Source organism: Spea bombifrons, chromosome 6, assembly GCF_027358695.1.
Source record: "Spea bombifrons isolate aSpeBom1 chromosome 6, aSpeBom1.2.pri, whole genome shotgun sequence".
Classification (NCBI taxonomy): Eukaryota; Metazoa; Chordata; class Amphibia; order Anura; family Pelobatidae; genus Spea; species Spea bombifrons.
In genome coordinates this window covers 1,527,494-1,542,440 of record NC_071092.1, presented here as the reverse complement: position 1 = coordinate 1,542,440, position 14,947 = coordinate 1,527,494, and the positions used below count along the sequence as shown (strand labels likewise).

The following is a 14,947-nucleotide window of genomic DNA, read 5'->3' as shown; positions in this document are numbered from 1 at the left end:
GTAGGGTGCAGATCAGGAGACTATGGGGCGCAGTCAGCCGGCGGCCCACCGGTGCAGATGCCAGGCGGCCAGTGTGGGCCAGTATTATACCATTAATGGGGTCTGGCAGGGACCGCGCCGGACAATCTGTAAACTACAGAACGGGGAGAGCACGGCTGACATGAAAACGCAGGCTGACGTTTCATCACGATGCGGATTCCTGTTTCCGGTTGTCAGAAATGGAATTATTTATCGGAAGGGTTGTTTGTTTAGACAGATCTGGAAGCGTTTTGTGTGGAAAGACGGTTTGGATAGCTGGAGCGAATATGTTTGGTTTTGTGGAACGGGGGAAATGTTGGCTCTTCTGTGTCTGGAATAAATGTTATAAAAATGAAGAAGCTTATTTTTATTGGAGGACATCGACCTTTGTGAGAAATTCCCTTAGCTGTATATATATATATATATAAATGGTTTAAAGGGTCCGCCGTGAGAAGTTCAAACTGAATATAAAAGTTAGAAAACATTAATATTTTGCCTTTTATTTCTTATTCTTGTAAGACGAAGAGAATAAAATACATTTTCCTGGAGCTTTAGCAGAGACATCACTTTTATGAAACGGAATCGTTGGAAAGGTGAGGCGGTGACGTTACAGACTGAGCTGAAACAAGGGGCTTCTCTGTAAAACCCATTTATCGATAAAAACCTAGACATTTCATTAAATTAGTGACCTCGGTGAGCGGAGCCAGCGCACCTGTTCATATTAACAACATCGCGGATAAAAGAAGAAAAGCTGAATTACATCTGGATGGCGAGCTGTCTCTCATATAATATAAATCATAACATTGGGACAAATATTGGTACATTTAAAAAATAATTAATAAATATATCACGATAAATTCCTAGTATGATTGGTAACGTGGAAAAAAAGTCTTAAAAATATTTTTATTTACAATTATTATTTATTTATTGTTTTAAAAGCGCCATCATATTCCATAGCGCTGTACAATCAAAATGAGACTAAAGTAACATGGGAAGCAACGAGAATATTACTGGATGCTGAAAGGGTTTTATTATTATTATTATTATTATTAATATTTGTTATTATTATTATTATTTGTTATTATTAATATTATTTTGTTATTATTATTAATATTATTATAATTTGCTATCATCATTATATAATTGTTAGAATTATTTATTATTTAATATTATTACTATTTATTTAAATAGCATCTTCACATTCTGTAGCGCTATGAAATAAACTCGGAATGCGGATGATGGGCCTTAGAGTTCATATACAAGTAGACATCTGCACAATGTATGATCAGCCGGACTTTAAAGATATAAAAAAAACTGATGACTTCGGTGATGACAGCATAGGCTTCAGGGATCTTGTCTGCAAAGCTTACAATCTAAAGCAGACGAGGAAGGATTGAGAGGCAAGGAGTTAAAGTAAAATTTTATTTTTTTAAAATATATATTGAATTTGGTTAATGAATAAATGAATTTGTTTTTGGATGCGTGTCCGGTTACTGACGCGGCTCTCACGGCCCCCGTGTAATCGCGTTATACTGTTGTTTGGAGAACGTTTCGGAGGATGGGTACCCCAGAAACCTTGCAGATGCTCGAAGAACCAGAAAGAGCCCATTATTTCTGTATCTTTTGGCAACACATCCCATTGTTTTTCCTGATTTAAGCGGCATTCGTCTTAACCTCATCCAGATGACTGATCAAAGAACGAGCCCTTAATTCGGCGCTGCTAAAATATTTTTAAAGAGGCCGTTTAAATATTGGAGTTTTACTGCGACAGATTGCTGCTAAGCTGCTCGCTCGATTACCAGGCAATTGAAGACTTTTGTTTCACTTCACTTGATCCGCACGAACCCTTTGGATATTAGTATTATATTAATACCTGGCTTTCTCCGCCAGCCGGTGGCATGCGGGGGGATTTAAATCCTTGTGGGTCTGGCGTAAGACCCTGAACCGTAGAAGGAAATTCTGTCTGCTGCTAAAGAAACTTCAGAAACGGTGAAATTCCTTTGCTTTCCACGAATGGAGCGTTGGAAGCGCGTTCTGATTAAAGATATCGGAGGCGAGGCAAATAATTACAACATTAGTGAGTTTAAAAGCAGAAAATATACAAGACCATGTGATGTATCCTTATAATATACGATGTTTTATCAAATAAAAATGTCCGGGATATAAGAGGTGATAAGAAAGCGGGAAACACTGTATGTAGCCAATAGGATGTGGGATTTGTGCCATTCTTGTCTCTCATTGGCTGGACAGCGTGTTCTAATATTGAACACGGGACAAGGTGACGGACAATTAATTGCAGCTATGTTATTCCTCCCTAAATTCTCCTCCAGGTGTTACAGCTAGGGAGATACCTCGATTAATCCTTTGCATTGGCCGCCATTATGGTGCCGTTTGTTGGTTGCTATCACCCACTCAGTCCCAGTATCCCCGCAGCCCCCTGTGAAAGACCTTTCCAAGACCCTATAGAATAATGAGCGGTTTTGTAGATAACCCTGTATTGTTTTCCAGCGGTTAATCCCCTGGAATTTTAATTCCGATTCACTAATATAAAAACACTCTAAAAGATGTTTAATATCCATATCAAGGCTTTCCAGATGGACCCCATTTACAGCGTTCAGAAGCTGAGAGCCGCGGATTACGGAAATATTCGGCTAATAACACTTTGAAGCTCCCATTAGATTTTGGACTCGTTCTTATTTTCGGTTCTGTCTCTAAGTGCGTTGAGATCCGCGTGTCTCCAGGCTAGGACTTCGTGGCGTTAACCTGACACCAACACTTGACTTTTCCAGTCTATTCATTTGGGTTAAAATGCGGTAAAATGAATATTAAGATATTTGGGGGGGCTGAATGGTTCTTATCTGGAGGTAGTGGGAATAACTTTCTAGAGATACATCGTTTCGAACATTCTGTTGATCTTTGATGGTTGTTCTATTAAAAGAAATAAACCAATGAGCTGGAACCACTGAGGTTTCCAACTATCCCATTGTACAGCGCTGTGGAATATGATGGCGCTACATAGAACAATAAATAATTATAATAATGATGATAATAATAATGATATATATTGATATATAATGATAATAATATAAACAAGTAAATTAAAATGAAATATAAATAAATAATAAAGAATAGATACATGAGAATAATGGATGATCAGATGTTTTACCGTATAAAATCATAATTAATTAACGTATCGCGATCGAGTCAGCGTTCGGAGAAGACCGTCTGCCCCTCGCGTACGGAATTTGTTCCAGGGCCCTTTATATCTTAATCAAGCTGAGAGAGGGGTCTAAAACTGTCCAATCCATCAGGGGGTCTTTGGCAGGTTAGATTTGTGGAAAATCTTTATGTGACCCCCTGGCATCTGGAATCCGACTCGGCTGCTTCACCTGCGATCTCCCTCATCTTCCTCCCCGGCTCACAGCGAAGGACAATATCAAGGATCTCATTTGCAAAAAAAAAAAAAAATCACTTTATTTAATTTCAGTAAAAAATATTAATAATTAATTTTAAAAGAATATTTATTGGAGCTTAATATTTATTAGGTGGATGACCCCCCTTAACATTGACGTTTCCTTTACTGTAAGAGTTTCTTTTATATGAAGAACAAACAAATATTACACAGTTTGTAGACCGCAACCTTTTGCCGTTTCGACGAATCAGACGTGCGCTGTGTGTTCGTGATAAATATAAACAGAGGAAGTTGGGAAAAAAAGAAAAAAAATCCCATATGATGTTTTTAATCCGTGACTCTCCGTTGCTTGTATGTTTTCTCTTCGGTGCCCAAACTCATTTCTAAGACCACCTTAGTAGAGAGACTGAGATTTACATACCCCAACTGCCTTCATTTGCATATAGGGTCATCACCAGTGCGGGGCGGAGCTTTACAGAGAAGATATTGGCCAAGAGTAAACGAATGACATTGATACAAAAACAGACAGATAGAATTCAATATGTAAAAAGATTACTTAAAATAGGAAAGATAAACAATTGTTTACGGAATCTGAGTATCTGGCCTAATTCTAGAGCGTGAAAAATATATTTCCAAGAGATGGTTGACTTGGTCTAAGATCGCTCTTCACCCCACAGCGCCCAGTCTGCTGTCCGTATCTTTGATGATTTATACTTAACGTCTGCCTCCATTCCATGTTTCTCGCCAGACGCAGAACAGAATGAAACTGCTGGCGGACAACTTCGAAGACGATCATCATCACCACCACCACCATCATCATCACCACCATCGTTTTCCTGGGAGAATACAGCAATCCAACCACAGGCCCTCTCCTGACCAGGTTAGTCGCTTACTGAATACTGTCAGGGGGCTTTGATACGGTTACAAAGTATTATCTCCGTAATTCTCGGGAAGGGTAGGCGATCGCCGCACGAAGACCTCACTCCAGGTAGCTGCATCGCAACGGGTCTCCGACGTGGGACAAATCCATTACGGGTCAGAGCTTGAACAACATTGATACGTTACTAACCAGAGTTATTTAGGGCAAATATAATGTTTGGTTCAAAGTTACCCCTGTGTTTCCAGCTTCGTAGGGGGCTGTATCGTTCTATAGGCAGGTGAAAACACCTTATACAGCCAGATGTACTTAGTCCAACGGCTTAATGTTTCCCGAAGACACATGACAGTCATTTGATTATAAAAATGTCCGCTTTGGCGGGCTCCTCGAGCAGTCATTAAATGAACGTATGTTGCAGCATTTTAGAGCATTCGTGTAAACTGTACGAGAAATGGATTTTTGCCAGAAATGTGGTTTATTGGAATAAAAATTATTTTGGCAGGAATGACTATGTCATTGAAACAATTTAACAATTTACTGCAGAAAGAAGCCTTGATCTTGATCTCCGCTCAAAAATATGTAATCTTTTAAAGGGGTAGAGTCATTGTTTTATTTAAAACGTCTGTTTTGTGTTCATTACCCAAACGCCAGGTGAACGATTGGCTTCCCATCCATTTCACCTTAACAGCTAAAAACTTTGTTATAGAAAATCGATCCCAGAAATTACACGGAAGCCCAACGTGAATGATGGATTAAGAACCTATGAGTATTTTTCTTTACTCACTTTACTCCGTTTGACCTGCTCCTATTGCCTGGAACACTTAATGAGTCCATAATCATTCACCCAGGGTTATGCACACATACATATTTGGTTAAAAAGAACATACTTTGGCCCAAATCAACCTAAGATGTTTCATTCTCAGGCAAAAACCCAAAGAAATGTGAATTTGGATGGAAACTTGACAGTGGCCATTTGTTTGAGGTCAATGTACAAAGGATTAATATCTTCTCCCCCAGTATCTCCACTTGAGGGAAGCTCCTCTCCATCTCAGGTTGGATGAGGTCCCCCGGCTTGAGCTCCTCAAACTCATTAAGGACTCAATAAAGAGGAGCTGGAGGATGTTTTAGTTCATCCCCAAGTTCTTCTTGGACAGCTGTATCCCTCCATCTGCTAGGACATGGTAATGAGAGTTGTAGTCTAGGAACAGCTGGGAGGCTTACACATGTTATAGAAACAGTTTGGTAAAAAGACATATGTTGGAAATAAATTCAAGATCTTCCACTTGCTGGAGGACGACAGCAGCGATTGATCATGAACGGCCTTTCATGGCGCTCTGTTACTAATGGGAAAGTATGCAGAAATGCTCGCTCGGACTCGGAACACATGTTCTGATGTTATACAACTGTCTCTGGGTAGGAAGTATAATCATTGGCTGGATTTTTCTTAAATGAGATATTTTGAAGCAGATCCAGGAGATATTCCGGTCTATTTAAGAAACTATTTTAGATTGTTCGAGTCCTTGACCTCGAGAGATCCTATTGGCTGCAGGATGATGAGACTTTTACATCACCACGGCTAATATGATGTCAACTCATCCATCGTAGGTCTTTGTAAGTAAGAAACGGAGGGCTCTCTCCAGGCATTAAATAATTAGCCTAAAAATTGGGGCTCCTCCCCATTCCTCCAAACCAACCAATGACAGCCGAATATGATACGGATATCATGTTGAAGTGCGTAATATAAAGATGTGTCTGTGACCGCCATGGTTATTTGGGGCTGAAGTATTGAGATTAGTTAAACCTTTAGTTCTTTTCTTTTTGTTAACGTTTAGTGTTAAGAGGAATGGAATGCATTACCGATCCTAAACGTTTGCACGTGTGTCCCGCGCACAGTACAGCGGGCTTCGGTAAAGCCTTTTCTTAAAAAATATCGTCATTTAATGTGCAATTATGGGCTTTACCTTGTAACGTTTTAAGATTCGATTTGGTTTACAAGACTTCGAAGCGAAAAAAAAAAAACCCAGCTTGTATCAAAAAGAATAAAATAAAAAGAAGCGAGAAAAGAATGAAAAAAAATCTCTCCATGGTGTATGGGCTTTCAAAATCAGAAGGAAAGAGAGGCCTTAAAAGTGTGGAAGGGGTAACAGATTTACCCCAAACCTACCAAATCCAACATGTAGATACTACTATTATAATTAATAATCATAATTAACATTGTTACAGTTATAATAGTTTAGAATATTGATACAATTATGATTTTATATATAGTTATATCTAAGTGACCGATCAGCAATCTTTTTCTGGCCCACCTGATGAACGTGGAGGGGGTCTCCTCCTAATCATATCATGTAAACGATGGCACTTTATGTAACCGGAAGGGGTTAACTTGGCCGTTCACGAATCTGACCCCAGATCAAGGTTTATTATGGAAAGTTTCCCATGGTGCTCAGTGCATTGTATGAACCAGCGGCAACACACCGGCGGAGGTCTCGCTGACCACAGACGTCAAGGGTAGATCACAGGGCAACAACACAATACGGAACGGCACATGTGCTCTTCTCTGCTGATGAGAAGTTAATTTCCAGATCTGCTTAACCCCCAGTTAAGACTTTAATTTAATGAGTACGTGCACGCACATGAAAGTGAACTTCAAGAGCTGTCAGGTAAAGTCTTCTACCAAACAAAAAGAAACCATCCCATGCGGCTTAACTCATCAAAATCCTACTGTCAGGCCATCAAAAAGGAATGTCAGGAAGCTCCGGCGATGCCAGGAATTTCTCGTGAACTTTGTTCAAAGCGATCTTCTTCTGTGCCACGAAGGGCTGTGTGGCAGAAGGATCTTCAGCGAGGGATTTATGGGAGAATATCACTCTAATACCCGGAGAAAGTTGTTGGCCGAATAGCGTCTGATTTCTTTTTACTCTGTTGGGAGATTAACTTGTGGGAGAAGTGCCTGAGATCTGGGGACGAGTGCCAAGAAGAGTTTATAACCCCTTCCGAGCGGCGTCCTTCTTGGCAGACCTCTTCCCGCCTCGCTTTCATCGCAGAACCATCAGCGCTGGGACGTTGCTCGGATAATCCCCCATGTAACCGGTTACTGTTTTTATTTCCCTTCTAAGACGTGTATCCAAAAAGCACAGAAGGCGCCAGCGTCTTGTCCGACGCACCCGCCACCCCTGGTTTACTTGACTGTCAGAGACGAGAAGCTCTCGGAAGGGAGTCGGAAAGCCAATTCTCCATCATTTCAGCCCAATTCAAGTTTACAATATCTTATCAGCCAGAATAGACACATCCTCAGAGGATTCTAAGATTTCTTGGACTTCCGGTATCCCCCACGCATTTTCATATTGTGGTCCAGAGAGAAAGTGCTCACATTCTATCACAGAAGGAATCTGAGCTGTTTACCCAACTGTTTTTTTCCAGCAAAAGAGCCTTTTTGAGAGGGTTTCAGAAATGCTGATTTCTAATATTTCAGGATATTTAGTTGGGTTCTTCAGTTTAAGCTCCGGCTCCTACAGGTCTAACTGGGATTTGCCGTTGGTGCCCAATGGTTGGTATGGATCAAACTTTCGCTTTGTACCCTTTTGGCCAGTATTTGTCTACCGATCTGTAAAAGCCCCGGCGTTGTTTGCCATGCTACGATACTCCCTTTCCCAAACACCTTTCCGCTCGGGTTTTTTCGCTATTGCGTCCCACTAACAGAATTAAGATCCTTTTAATACTCAGCCCTGGGGCTGGCAGGCCGTAGTGGATCTCCGATCGGATAATCCCTCCACTTCCCGTTTGCACGTTGTAGTCGTTTAAATTGATGAAGCAGTGGCTGCCCAGACGGGTCTATCGCCAGATATCGCGGTCTGCGAGCCAGCAGGAGGGAAATTAGATTACAATGGTTTCAAGGAGCCCTTTGTATGCCTTTACCGTTACGTTTCCAGGCTCAGATAATCCTTCCCTGTCAGCGCTTGGCCCTACAAAACGAACGAATGTTTTACAGCAGCATCTACGGATCCCGATAACACAAGAAGAACTCGCCAAGAACTATACCTTGGTTCAAAAATCAGATAAAATCTATCACTCCTTTCGCTGCTTGGCAAACCCCAACATTGTTACCGAATGGATCATTCTGTATATTATCCGCGTTCTCAGATAAGCGTTCCATTCTATTGGGAATTTAACCCAACGTTTAGGATTCCCATACATGCCGGCTTATCTTGGCTCCTCCGTCCCTCCGGTCTAAGATCTGAAGGAGACGACGTTGGAAGCCACTTGGGCAGCGCTGAAAGCCGAACATCTGCCGGGTTCTCCGGGGAGAGTCGTTTGATTGCAGAGTTTATTACTTGTTTGTGCGGCTATCTCTCCAACAACTAATTATTCATGATCTCAGCTATTAAACGACCAAATAAAATATGTGCTCTTCACTTTTCTTACATTAAAGAAGACGCAGCCCAGGGAATAAACGTAGGAGGCTTCATCATCGAAAAAACTTTGTAAGCATTTTTTGGGGGGATTTCTGATAAAGTTCCCAGATGTAATTACACCGTACGTCTCCATCTAACTTCATGTTGACTTTTAGCCATTATTAAAATCTCATCCCTCTCCCCGGTGTCGGCTCGGGGAATCGTTTCTCGGCCCTCTGCTCAGATCCCACCTACAGACTGGGAAAACACCTCATTTTAGACTAGTTTAATATATAAAATATATCTTGACGTTGACAAAAAAACTAATAAAGTACAAAATCGCTCCTCTTGCCTGTAATATGTATATGGACTAAGCAGACCCGTAGAAAAATGTCAGACGAGGCGTGATCAGGGAAGCAGGGATATGTTTCCTGATCACTGTTTGACCTATGAGGAGGGCAATCAAAGTTATAAGAGGGGAGAGAAAAATGACAAAAATGAGATGAAATCATAAGAAATAATACATATTTATATATAACATATTTAAAGGGGCTCTAGTGTCGTCACCAAGACGTCTTCAGTGCTACTTTATAACAAGAGAGATCCCTGAAGTCTATAAAGACCCCGAGAGGATCTGTTAGTCTGCTCCACGGCGCTCAGATAAAGACCGGTGCTATAACATACATTTAATGTCAATGCTTGGAATAAAACGCGGGCTCGTGTACACGCTAACGACATACGACATCCTGGCAACACGAGAGCCCTGGATGTAGCCAATGGAAGCTGGAAGCTCTCTACCTCGTGTCTTCCAATTGGCTGCACACCATGTTCTAGAACGTTGGAGTCCAAGTATATATAATAAGTGCGTGAGTATAAAGCACATCGCTCTACCAGCTCTAGCGTATTATTGGATCCCCGCGGAATTCTCCGCGATTAACTGCATCTTTTGGCCGCGGTTTGGAAATATTAAAATACTGTCGTCCTTTTCTTCACTACCTAAATCAGCACAATTTTAAAATAAACATGTGTTTGCGATCCAGTTTTTTTTCCTTTCCCTGGATTTGATTTACTATTCTTTTCTGGGTTTTTTTCTCTTTTTTTTATTATTTGGCCTTTTTCTTGATTTTTTTGCCTCGTTATACCGGGCTTAGGAAAGGTTGAAGAGGTAAAGCGCGTGCGAGCGGCAGACAGAGCGAGTAGCGTCTCCTCCGTCAGACTTCTCATCGCGTAGCCTTTGAGGTCTCCCGCGTGGGGTAACGGCGCTGAGAACGCGTTACATTTATTTTAACCTTTTGAACCCGCGTCCCTCTCCCAGAAAGACTCCCACTGTGGAACCGGCCGCAGGAATTAGTCTTGCAAAAACTGGATTAGATCTCCAGAAATTATTGGGATGTTGTAGAAAGGCAGGTTATCCAATATTTTTAGGCTCGTTCCCTGCGGCTTCGGGAAACTATTTCTTAACTTGATCTAAAAGTGGTCTGTGGTACGAACAGATATTTATGAACTGAGCGGCCAAGGTAATTATATATATATAGGGGGAACACTGGGAAAAACATCAAACTGTCCTGAGTTTATTTATTTGCAAGGAAAAAACTTTTAATAGAAAACTCCACTTATTTCAAGTGAGTTGAGTCTTTATGTTGCTATCCACTAAATAAAAAAAAATATTATATATATAAATAAAAATGAGCTTAGTGTGCACTTTTTTTGAGATTAAATGGAGAAGCTTAATATAGTTCAGGAACAGCTTGGCAAATTTAGAAACAAATTATTTACAGAAATGACGATAATAACTTGATTTTGTACCAACAAAATATAATAATAGTAATAATAATAATAATAATGATAATAATAATAATAATGATAATAATAATAATAGTAGTAATAATAATTATGATAGTAGTAGTAATTATAATAATAATGATAATAATAATAATATAAAATACAAGGGGTGAATGGCATTGACTTCTTTGTCTCTTCGCTTCCTCGAATTATTTTCTGAAATGCGCGCAGGTTTTGTGCGGCGCGCGGGAATATTCAGCGTTCTGAACTTTTGTGGAATTCGCATACAATGCGTCGGCGCTAAATTCTAACCGTGTTTATATGGAACTGTCAGAATCCTTTACTTAAGCCCAGCGCACGCAGCCGTGGTTCCCAACATCTGGTTTTTAATAATTGTTGACATCAGGGAGCTGTGTTATGCGTGGAACAGAATGGGAACATTAACGGTACCGGCGGGGGATACAGGGAGAGCGGAATTCCTGTCGGTTTCAATCATAATTAATAGACAGACAATTACATTCAGCGGTTAGATTTGGTAAAATGCCATCCGCAGGACCATGTGCGTGCCAGAGGCATGGCCTGCGTAGCCTTTTCCCTTGCCTGGCACTCAACGGGTTAAAACTGGCACGATAAAAACTCTTTCTCGTTGGGGGCCCTAACCCCAAATGGTTTTTTTCTGCCCCCCCGACATTGTAGGCAGCTCATCCCCTTATATATATAAAGTCACCCCGGCCCCTAGGGCCAGTCCCTGGCAGGAAGCCGACAGATCTATCCAGCTGAGAGATGCTCGCCCCATCCTGATGTTCAGTCTCTGACGTGATTATGACATCACAGGGTGTAAAAAAATTAAGAAAAACGGCACATAGAAGCTTCAGAACCAACAGACCTATAGGGACCGGGGGGGGGCAGGCTACAGTTCCAGCTGACCCCCTAGCTATGATATCGATTGCAAGCTCCGCAGTCAAGGATGGCGTCTGAACTTTTCTGCTAGAGCTGTAAGTAAAAAGGTAAACACGCCAATAAAAAATGCCTTTACTACAGTTAATCATCATCTTAATTGCAAGCTTTTTGCCCGAGGATTTTGTAAAATCGCTAATAAGAGGGAAAACACACATATTTCACACATCGACGTCAGTGAATCGTCAGTGAATCGTACGGAAAGTATGCACCGGCCCGGATATTTGCCTGGCCTGGGGATTGCGATGTCAGTTACCCCATCTGTATTTTACATAAGACAGAGTTCAGACTCTCCGGGGAGCGAGGGAGGGCATCGCCGTTTTGGTAGGTTAAGCACCGTTTAGCGATGAGATTCCCACTAAATCAGATACCAGTCATTAAAAAGTAGACGAGCCATAAATTCTGCCCCCATGTACTCGGGACCTGAGATTTAAGGTTAAGTGTCTGTCAATGAGTTCTTTATGATGTCATTTCCTTCTCTCGGGTGCCGCTGGGCCGTCGAGCAGCTGGTGGGAAGCCCGAAGCTCCTTAACCATGGGCTTCGTGTTTTAGTCCCCGGGTTGATTGATAATACAGGTTCCCTTTTTCGCTTTGCATGCGAGTTCCCCGTTTTTGTCGTGTAAACATTCGAGGACTATGCTTTCCAAACACAATCAATCTTACAGAGGGAGGCAAAAGCCCCTGGAGATAAAACAAATTGGTGTTTGTGTTGGTTATGCGTAGAGAATGCCGACTCGTTTGGTGATCGTCGGAAGAACAATGGTTTTGTTTGTTTGTAATGCTTTCTTGTCTTTCTTCCTCCGCTGACACCTCTGGATCTTCCCACGAATGGCCTCAGGACGACGAGGAGGGCATATGGGCCTAAGAGCTCCTGAAGACCAAAGTTCCAAGTTTATTTCGAGGGGTAAGAAAACTCTTCTTTTAAGATGTTTTTACTGAAATGCGGCGATGAGTGGATGGACGCTGCTGATCTGGGCTCTCAAATCATTTTCTTTTTCACGAGGGTTCGGGATGGGGAGTCGAGGACAAAACACCCCCATACAATGCCAAAAATACGGTTTCATGGGGGGGTGGGGAATGGGCTTCACCTGCTCAGGTGTGAAGATTCACATACGGCGTTCCGGGGCCCAATAGACCGGGGATTCATGGCTGTAAAGGCCTCTGTTTAACTCCATAATGGAAGCATTTAAATTCATAAGAAATCTAATTTTAATGAAAAACACGGAAGAGGCTCCAACGGAAAAAACGAAAACAAAGGAGATAACTCCAAATGACATTGTTTTTTTTCTTTTGATCACTCCTGCTCTTCCACACTCACATACTCTCTCACACACTCTCCCTCCGGCTCTCTCGCACACTCTCTCACACACTCTCCCTCCGGCTCTCTCTCACACTCTCTCACACACACACTCTCTCACACTCTCTCTCTCGCACACTCTCTCTCACACACTCTCCCTCCGGCTCTCTCGCACACTCTCTCACACTCTCTCTCTCACACACTCTCTCACACTCTCTCTCGCACACTCTCTCACACACACACTCTCTCTCACCTTCACACACGGTCTAACACACTGTTTTTTTTACCCTTGTGCACAAGTCTACTGGAAGCCGTGAATGGACGTCTCATGATTGTGCAGTAAAACCATATTAAGCTCAGCATTGTCAGGGCAATTAGTGGGAACCTTTTATTTGCCCTACATCCCCTGGTGGCTAAAGTAGAACATATCGTTGTCTGTATTGACCGTCCCTTCCTTACATCTCTACGTCTGTCCTGTGGGTGTCATTGATTAATATCACCAAGAACAAATATCGTTACCACCGACGCTTATCGGTGAATGTCTTGCCGTCCCTTTGTATCTCGTAGATTTGCGATTAATTGGAATTTGTCTTCTTTTTGTGCCAACGTGAAAATATCGTCGACAAAAGTATTCAGCGTTACTTAAACCTCTGGTTTGTAGAAAACAATTCCTGTAAAAAAGATGCGTATTGCGGATAAACGCCTTAAAATATTTAGCGGGGGCCACTTAGGGCGCTGAATAAACCCCCTCTGATCGCGGGTCTGAGTAAACGCGACGCGAAGGAACCATCCCGGTGGCGACAGCCGCGGGTCTCTCGGTGACACAAACCACGCAATGATATTTCTGAGCTGAAATAAATAAACAGGACCTATTTTTGTAGCTTTTTTTCTGTAGTATTTTTACTCCTCTAGCGTTCGAAGCGTTAAAAAGTAGTGGAAACTCCTTGACGCCGTTGGAGAATAAAGTGTGTGGTCTCACCTGAACCGGAGCGTAAAGTAAAACTCTCCACGATGTCCCCCTTTCTAAAAGGTGGGGCAGAAATTGGCAAACGTTGGGAATTTTAAAGACCTAGTTTATTGCTTCTAATGCAACCTTGAACCTCAAAATCTTGGCAGGATTTTCTCCTAATTAGATTTGATCCAATAAAAAGGAAAGTACGCTGCGGTCCTCGCGAGTATTCTGCGCAGGCGGCTTCCAATGCCGTATATTTAATGGACGCGCGGAGGACTTGGCCTTAATCTGGGCTGCGCTCCTCTGGGACTGACGCCGCGTTGTCCTCGGAAGACATGAAAGGGTCTCTCGAGCGAAATAACATTCATCCTAGCATTCAGTGATGTCATAATGCGTTCTTGGGATGCATAATATGGTTTTGGGGAAAAAATAGGGAAAAAAAACATCTCACAATTCACTGTTACCCCAGGAGCTTAGTACGCAAAGAACTTCCATCGAAGTCTGTCTGTATGACAATAGAAACCACAGCGAGGGGAAACAATTGGATACGAAACCCCCTAAAACACAGAATTCCAAGTTTAATTGATTAGATTGATTTTTAACAAAAGTTACATTTTACCAATTTAATTAGTGATACTTTGTTGCACTTCCTACATTAACGAGACACAAGTATGTGGCACCTGCTACTTTATAGTTTGTGAACTAAACAGGACCTAAAACTGATGATCTTAACCCGTTTGATACATAAAATATTCCTCCGCCAGCATTCTAGACCGGACAGGACAGGGTTCTAACTCATATCTCCGGGGCTCCAATCACTTCACGTCCCCGATCATTAAAATATCTGTAACGCCGGACGAGCTGTAGAGAGTCTCACGTGACCTCACGTAATGCACGTGACCCAATCCATCACTGATATCAAACATCTCTCACGTCCCCACATAAATACAGATTTCTAACGACGAGACCGGAGTTTTTTCCACCCCTTTCCACATCTGACCTGCTGTCCTTCAAACAAAAGCGATGATCCTTGAGGCTCTGGGTAAGCAGTGAACTCCCTTCCTTGTGATCGCGCTGTTTGCAGTTGGGGATAAGCAAACTTTCCCCGCTAGATGGATCTTTCTACAAATTGCCGTTTAATGGTTGGGTTTTACAATCAGATTCCTTCGCAGTCGTTTGCTACATTTCCAGGTCCTTATCTTAGGGCGCTGATAATTGATCCCTGTTTACTTATTTGGTTTCCCTCTGAACTTTAATT

General features: G+C 41.9%; 1 protein-coding gene across 5 annotated transcripts in view; it reads left to right on the top strand.

Annotated features, from left to right (window-relative positions):
- ERC2 (ELKS/RAB6-interacting/CAST family member 2) overlaps nucleotides 1–14,947 on the top strand; it is a 216,994-nt gene that overhangs the window by 143,223 nt on the left and 58,824 nt on the right. For all 5 annotated transcript variants that reach the window (XR_008354815.1, XR_008354814.1, XR_008354813.1 and 2 more), the window contains 2 exons: nucleotides 4,179–4,310; nucleotides 12,279–12,344. Coding sequence is in view for 1 of the 5 variants with exons in the window: in XM_053468703.1 (XP_053324678.1) it covers nucleotides 4,179–4,310; nucleotides 12,279–12,305 (159 nt within the window). In the remaining 4 variants the exon portion in view is untranslated. The remainder of the gene's footprint in view (nucleotides 1–4,178; nucleotides 4,311–12,278; nucleotides 12,345–14,947) is intronic.